General features: G+C 44.7%; 1 protein-coding gene and 1 long non-coding RNA gene across 5 annotated transcripts in view; one reads left to right on the top strand and one right to left on the bottom strand.

Moving 5' to 3' along the window:
- LOC137421041 (myocyte-specific enhancer factor 2C) overlaps nt 1-7,341 on the top strand; it is an 87,362-nt gene extending 80,021 nt beyond the window's left edge. For all 4 annotated transcript variants that reach the window (XM_068106698.2, XM_068106700.2, XM_068106699.2 and 1 more), the window contains one exon: nt 2,092-7,341. In XM_068106698.2, the coding sequence (XP_067962799.1) occupies nt 2,092-2,560 (469 nt within the window). In that variant the 3' untranslated portion in view covers nt 2,561-7,341. The remainder of the gene's footprint in view (nt 1-2,091) is intronic.
- LOC137421044 (uncharacterized) overlaps nt 1-7,672 on the bottom strand; it is a 34,137-nt gene extending 26,465 nt beyond the window's left edge. Inside the window, exon 1 of the long non-coding RNA XR_010983243.1 lies at nt 7,554-7,672. This is a non-coding gene — a long non-coding RNA (uncharacterized LOC137421044). The remainder of the gene's footprint in view (nt 1-7,553) is intronic.
- Between the last annotated feature and the right edge of the window lie 541 nt (nt 7,673-8,213).

Below are 8,213 nucleotides of genomic sequence, written 5' to 3' on the forward strand. Positions count from 1 at the left end.
AGTTGCTTTATTGAAACAAAACAGCTCAGGTATTCTGACAAGCCCGTTTTTCGGGCAGCAATATATATATACACATTTATGTCGGGAAGTTTGCCCGGCAAAAGCTATACCGGGCATGCCCGGGTGTCAAGGGCGAGCCTTGGAAAGGCGAGTCTGGACCTGCCCGGGCGTGTTTGGCTGCGGCCTGGCAAGTCGAGGCTGGGCGTGCCCGGGCGCTCTGGGCGAGCCCTGGAAAGGCGATAGCGGGCATGCCCGGACGCTCTGGGCGAGCCCTGGAAAGGCGATAGCGGGCATGCCCGGACGCTCTGGGCGAGCCCTGGAAAGGCGAGAGCGGGCATGCCCGGGAAAGACGAGACCGGGCGTGCCCGGGAGGTTCGGGCGTGACCGGGAACAGTGAGTCCGGGCATGCCCGGGAGAGGCGCGTCTGGCCGTGTTCTGGCTGGTGCAAGGCGATTGTGTGCATCCAGCGGTAACCGCTACAGTATTACATTTTTGGAAAAATGCCAATAAAGTGGTAGATTTCCAGCAGGTGGTATTTCCTTTTGTTGGTTCATTATTAATTGATTCTGAATTTTTCCTCACCACATGCGCTAACTTACAGCCTGAGGACGGGCTGAATGTTTGAACGCATATTTCCAAGAAGCACCTTTGTTTATAGCAGCCGTTACGTGAGCTGACCATCTGATAGGTGTTTTCTTTTGAACAGAAACCATGGAATGGTAAGATATAATACAAGGAGAAGCACCGGCAATCGAAGTAGAAATCGGGGAGAGCACCAGTTGGGGAGATTCTGGGAAATTGAGAGAAAGTGAGTTGACCCACGTTCAGCTTTCAGAGTTAGTTCAATGGGCAACTGAGGCTCAAAGACTCAGAATTTCCATCTCTCTTGAGTCTGTGACTCGACTGCACCATTTTACATGCAGTTAATCTTGGGTGGCACTCTAACGTCGATCCACAACACCAACCTCGCTGCTGGTGGCCTCAGGGTTCCATTGTTTCTGCAACCAACCTCCACTGCGGTGGTTTGTGTGCCTTGAACGCCTTCAGGACTATTCTGCTTAAACTCACTGTGTTGCTCCGCACATTGCTGATGCCCTGAGACTCTTCTACTGTGCCGAAGGCTGTTGTGGTGTCGCCATAGCATGGGAAGGAGCTCTGGTTGACAAGGGTCATCTCTCATACAACGTTCTTCTGCTCTCATCACCCACCTATGAGGCCTAAATTATCTCATTTAATTCTTCCACCCACATTTGATTTTATTTCTTCCCCCTTGCTTTGCTACAGCTCACCTGCTGGCCCATAGCATTCATTACAAGTAGTTTTGATTACCATTGAATAATTACTTTTCTGTGGCATTTCGTTTCTTGGATGCTCATAATAAATTATTAGCTCACCTGGAACGTAGTCCCGGGTAGCTTATGGGATGGCTTGTCTTCCGTCCGTTAGTCCGTAAACACTTGCATCTTCTTTTCCGGAACTGTTGATGGGATTGTGACCAAACTTGGCACAAATTATATTTGGTATGTTGCAACTCAAGTTTGTTCACGGCATTAAATAAAAAGTCGGGTTCTACCGGGGGTCAAAGTGGGTCTAGGTTTGACCCGTTACCCCAAAAATAAATTGTGTATTTGCTTTCTTCTCTGAAATCATGCACACTATTTTGATGTAACTTGACCACAACCTTCATCCCCCATGATGTACCAAAGTTTTGTTCACAGCATTAAGAAATTCGGGCTTAATAGGGTATTAATGGTAATATTCTGGCCATAGACCTCCCCCGGGGGAGGGCGGGGGGTACACCCAAAATAACTGTTTGCTTTCTTCTCCGAAACTACACACACTATTTTGATGAAACTTGGCCATAAGCTTCATATCTGATGCCTAATGAAGGTTTATTAACCGCATTAAATTCTGTGCTCATTAAGGGGTCTATGGGGGCGGGGGGGGGGGGGGGTGGGTTTGTCGGTCTGAGGGGGTTTGTGTGATTTGCTCCTGATCCAGTTGAGCTTCAGGACCTGCGGTCCTATTTTTATAATTTTTGCAGAGCTTGTGATATTGTTAATTTCTGAATTATTTCCTTTTCTTGTCCAGTGTGAATCCCAGTGGAGGAGGCCCAGTTGGAGGCACAACCCTGACCCAGGCCACGCCCGTTACAATACCGGTGAATACGAGTGTGGGTATGTGCATAAAATCAGAGCCAGTATCACCACCAACGGCAGGGGGAGCTGGCAGCAGGGTCAATTGTAGCATGAGTGTTGGTGCGATATACCTGGACCCCAGGGAATCTATCCAGCATTCCCGTTCTCCAGCCCCTGTTCCTGAATCCATTAACAGCACAGGAAGCCCATACAGCAGAAACGACCAAGACGACGGCCACGTTGGGACGGCCACGGGTGGCTTGAATGTTCATGATGCCAGTGGAGAAACGATTGGCTCAGGTGCCGGTGGTGTACGCAACGAGTTTATCCCCACAAGCCTAGCTATGTTACGTTCATCACCTGAGCCCATGGACCACCATGTGACCAAACGTCTACGCATCGACATGTGGCCTACCCGATAAAGTATATGTTGACTCTGCCCAGTTCCAAAGGCTGTTCTAAACAGTGTGTGGCTCTGCTAATGCGGGGAACCTACTGTGAGACAATGGAATTGCATCATGCCGAATAAGCTGCATTTTGGAACGTGCACTTGGATGCGGTGGTCATTTTGGCACATTTCGACCCCTTAAGGTAACCCTCATTTCATTTGCGGCTGTTTTTATTGTTGTTGATTTTTATTTTCTCCTCGCAGTAGTTTGAGGTATTGTGGTTGTGGACACGAGCATTACATGTTTTCTCCTTCTTGACCATAGGTGAAGAAGAGAACCTGTCTTTGTTTATCTGTTTTTCTTTGAAGGTCGTTTCCATGCAAATTCCGACGGGGAATTGAATGGAATCCCATTGGCGCCGCACTTTCGCTCTTTTTTAACAGCCGTTGTTGCACTAGATCTGAGACACTGGGGGTTTAGACATTGGTCGGTACATTTTATCCTTTGAACACTCTTAATGTCCGATCCGTTAGTAAAACATTGTACATAGAGATGTTCAAAACAAGCCGAAGTTTTGAGCCGCATTGCAGTTTTGAAGGTTTGCGGTCTCATTCCAAGTTCACTAATCGTACCTGAAATGCCAGTGACCCAAGAGCCATGGCGTTTGCTTCCAACACGCTCGTAATTGACCTTTGCACCCTCGTGCAGTTTATTGGGACATTTTTGTACCATCTATTCAGTTGTTTCCCATGGTGTGCGGAATTCAGTGCCGGTTAAATAACTAAGCATTCCACCAAGATCCAATTGGTTCCTTGTGCAACGGGTTAAGTCGTCTGGACAGTTGGGAATAATGTCAATGTCATCCATTGTGAACGGCAGAAGGAAAAGCACTCGCTCAAAGTTTTAACGCTTTACCGGTCTTTATTTTGAGATGTTTTTTTACACCGTGGCTGAATTAATTATGTAAGCATTGTGTGATCATCAAGTCCGCAAAAAAAGGGGAATTGAGCTGATGGCATCGTGTGTGCCAAACGAGGTTAATGTTGTGAAAACGTAAGCTGGGACGGTCATGTTAAAAAGGATATTAGTGGTGTTGCGTTGAGATTATCCATCGGGATTTGTGTCACCGTATCGAAACGAAGGCTGTGCTGGCGGTATGCACGGCATTGAACTAGACCGTCCTCGTATTGCCAATCGGAGATTGAATCCCATTTCGATTGAAAGTTTAATCTAAAATCAATGTACCCGTAAAATTGATGTTCACTCTCAAACCAGCTCCCTTCTGACGGAACACTTGAATATCCGTTGTTTTTGTAAATGTAGTCGTCACCAATATTCTGTGGTACCTACTGAAAGGTACTCCCAGATATTCAGGCTTTTGTGAATTTGTCCAAAACAATGCCATCTGTTTTCATTTTAATGATTACTTTTATTAGTTGGTTTGTAAGCTTTTGGCTTTGCTTTCTTTTGCTGCTTGACCCAACATTTTCAGAGTTCGATTCGAGAATCTGTGCTCGACTGATGGCGCTTGAGAGACAACTGACAGCACTAAAGATGTTTGCTCGTGAAATATAATGGGTAAAGTTTGAGGTTTCTCGGGTATTTGTTTTATTGCGATATGAAGCTCTCCTTTTTTTTGTTGTTGGGGTAGAGGGGAGGGGTAGCTTCTCTCACGACGACACACAATCTCGGTTTCATGGGTTAACATTTCCTCAATGTGCAAACGGCTTTGCCAACACACCCCTCCTTGCTGCTCAAGTTTTGCATGACAACAATCCCACTTCCTTGCATTCTCATGTTAATCGTTATTTTTTGCAGTCGTAGCCATGAGAGCCTGGCCTATCCTATTATTGTAATAACAGAACATCCTTCAGCTCAATTCCATAATCATACTCGCATGTCGACATTTTACCTTGAACAAATTGGATTTATGAGAATTTGTGAAATTTCTCCACATTCATCATATCTTCAAAATGCATCTTTTTAGTTACCATGACTACTTTAAAACGTGTAAAAGGGCTTTTTACCTCACTGCCTCCTCCATTCTAGCTCCCTTAGCCCTCCCCAGCTCCTCCAGGGCACTTATGTTCTTCCAGTTACTCCTCCTGGTTAAGCTTCCCCAAATCTAGGATTCTCACGCACATTCACACTTTTGTTCTGCTTTTCTCCTGTTTGTGGAACTGCCTTCCTGAGAATGTCCAATCCAAATTTTCTCTCAAGAGCCTCAAGTTGGTGGTGAAGCAATTACCACCTGAAGCACATTTCTCAACACTCTCAGCACGTGTAACATGGGTGTGTTGGGCCTTAAGCGAACATACCTGTTGGTGCTGATGGGCCCAGACAGGTGGACGGACTATCATGTAGCCCAACAAAGGCCTGGCCACCCTCGATTCCCAATTTTACATCAGATCAACAGCGTTTAGGGGTGAAGGGTCATGAGCTCAATAACAATGAAATTTGAATGGAACTTTAAAGAAATTATTTCGCATTGGTATTCGCATATAAATGAACTATCATAATGTGCCCAAGATGGCGTCGTAAAGTTTGTCTGTTATCAATCTGGCTCGCGATCGTTCAACAAAAAACAACCAACGATTGATTTTTCACCATCAAGTACCGAGACACAAACCTACTTTTAACACGTGCAGACTTCACTTCACTCGGATAACGAACCACCTGCCAGGAAGAGCAAACTTGTGATCGTCACGCTTTCAAGCGTGATCGTTTTCCATTTTCCAAGCACAATCCAAACAGTTGGTGTCACCTGCGTTGAAGCCGCCATCATTGTGCGTGCTTGGAAGGAGCGATTTGCAAAATCAGAATAGTCCTTCATTTTATATGAGGGCATGCTGGAAAGTAATGCCTCTTATTATTTGTCTCCAACGGGTAAAGATATTCGCATGAAACAAAAAAAAACAGCTGCACATTCATTTTTCCCGCTCCTGGGAGTGAAGTTTCATGATTCTGACATGAGAAGTCTCAGTGCTACGTTAGTCAAGATGGCGGAGGGCAGCATGACATTGTCAGTGCTGGAGATGAGAGTTGGGATGACTGACTGGAGAAGGGATGAGAATTTTGGATCACCAATGGAATACTGCCACAATGGATTGGCTTCGTCATTTTCATCTCCTCTGCAAACTTGAGGAACATCTTCATGTCCAATGTTTTTCATCTGATGATGATGTTAATGCTGCCGTGAAGCACTGATTAAGTCAGAGAGACACTTCTATAGCGACAGCATCACGGAACGACTTGACGTTTGGTAGAAGCGTGTGAACCGCAGTGGTGATTATGTTGATAAATGAATATGCACTATGGTGGAATGAACATTGATGTTGGGATCTGTCTTCGTTTCATCCGAATACCTTTACCTGTTTGAGGAAAAGAATAGGAGGCATTCTGTTTGAACATGCCCTCGTAACTTTGAGCGATTAAAAGCATCGATTTTTGCCCAAGCACTTGATACGTCGATGGAAAATGTGCCTCCAGCCTTAATTTTCAGCTTGTTGAACCAGGTCTGATCACTGTTCCTGGACATGGACCGGTTTATCTCGGTTAACGCAACGCATGGCTTCAACGCTTTTTGATTGTCGGGCTAAATATTTCAGGAACCATCGCTACGACTTCGTCAACAAGTGTACCGTTTAGGCCCGGACTGGGTCTGTGCAATATGGCTACAAAGGCCAAAACCGAAGAGGGTGAACCTTTGCAGTGCTAACGTAGACACGTCGTTTTAGCCTGGACGCCGATGGCCTCGGGGGTTGAAGGATGTACAAAGACATCAAAATGAGCATTTCACACACACGTGCTTTTCTACTGGACAATGCGATGCGAACCCTTGGGATATTATCAGCTTTCCTTTCATCCTGGCGTTGAGGAAGATGACGGTGACGAGTTCTATTTATTTACACGATGGCCATTTTGTTGCTGTTTAATATTTTCTCTGGGTTGCTTGCATTTGATCGACACAACTCGTTAATACAAGGTGATGTGTAATTCTACTAACGATGTGCTTTTGAACTTTGATGAACCTCTCTTTGAAACGTTCACCGGCCTCGTCCATCCGATAGAGAGGTGCGAGATGAGGTGCATACGGCAGACGAGAAGCGACTGATGTATTTTCATATTCCAAATTGAAAGGTAGATGGAGTCTGTGCAAATGGCTAACTGCTTGTACTATTATAAGCCAAAGCATTTGTAAGGTGTCCTTGCGCGAATAGGTGCTGTTTATACCTCAAGCATGATATTTGCACATCTTAGCCACTCTGAATTTGATTTGCTTCCTCGTATGCTTTCACAAATCCTTACGTAACCGTTGTGCTTAGTCACAAGATGAATGGGTCACAGGTTTGTGACTCGTCGGTCGACTTGGCAATGCAATCGGCATTCGCAATGTCCTTTTGTCCAGTGGATCCGGAGTCGAGACTCTGACGGGGTCGACCTGTGCGATATGGAATGGACATTTGTTTCCATTGGATATGGAATGGACATTCGTTTCCATTGGATATGGAATGGACATTTGTTTCATATTTGTACATCCCTGAGGTATGACTTAGCAAAAAATGTCATGGTAAAGCAAATCCTTCCTTAACAGCTACAGCTTGTTTTATGAAGAGTATATTGTGTTATCGCTGGTTTATGCCATATTGTTATAGGAACGCCAAGCAAATATATAAATATATCTATTTTGTGCGTTTTGCTATGCGGCCTGTATGTAGCTCCTGCCTTTGTATCCCATACCTTAGCTGCCGCTGTGGATGAACCAATGTCTTTGTATGAAAAAAAAATATTAAATAAACAATTTCTGTGAATCAGTTTTGTGTCGGTGTCACTGGTGTGTTCTCTCCGACTCAAAAGGCCTTCTAATCCCCCACCTTCTCGTCCTGCCTGCCCTCTTCATTTGTATCAGGTAGGGCCTCGATGTATCACATCCTCACCCAATGGAGAATGAAAGATCAAGGAAGGGACGGGACGAGAAAAGATGAGGCAGGATGTCATGAGCAGAATAGAAAGCAATAAACCTCACCTTGTAATCGACGAAGATAACATCAGGCGTGTACACAACCTTGCATTTTCACTCTCTTACGTTGGATTCATGTTTCTACCATCTTGAGGCCTCATTAGCAAGCCTTCGTTGTATGGCTGGGTCTGGAAGGATTAAAGAGTCAAACAAATAACCATGTGAAGGAATACTTGAAAGGTATCATTTAAGGAGGAATGAAAAAGATGCAACTACGAGTATTTGTTATGCCTACGCCGACGAAGTCGCTGGAGGCATTATGCTTTCAGGTTGTCCATCTGGCTGTCCGTCCGTGATAGGTTTTCGTTACCATTACAACTTAATGACTGCAAGGATCTTAGTCAAACTTGGTGCAGGTATGTATAATGAGGTAATGATGAACTAATTAGATGTTGGGGTCATGAGGTAAAAGGTCAGAGGTAAAAATGTTAAGTAAAATTTATGTTGCCACACCAACTTGTGAAAAAGTGTTGGGATTTTGAACAAATTTAGTACAAGTATATATGATGCAAAGATGAACTGATTGGATTATGGCATCAAGAGGTCAGAGGTCATAGGTAAAAATGTGATAACTTGAGAACAGCTGAAGGGATTTAAATCAAACTTGGTACAGGTATGTACGAGGGCCAGTCAATAAGTAACCGTAAAATGGCAATATAAATTCGA

This window comes from Myxine glutinosa, chromosome 2 (genome assembly GCF_964187855.1).
Source record: "Myxine glutinosa chromosome 2, kmMyxGlut1.1, whole genome shotgun sequence".
In the NCBI taxonomy this organism is placed as follows: domain Eukaryota; kingdom Metazoa; phylum Chordata; class Myxini; order Myxiniformes; family Myxinidae; genus Myxine; species Myxine glutinosa.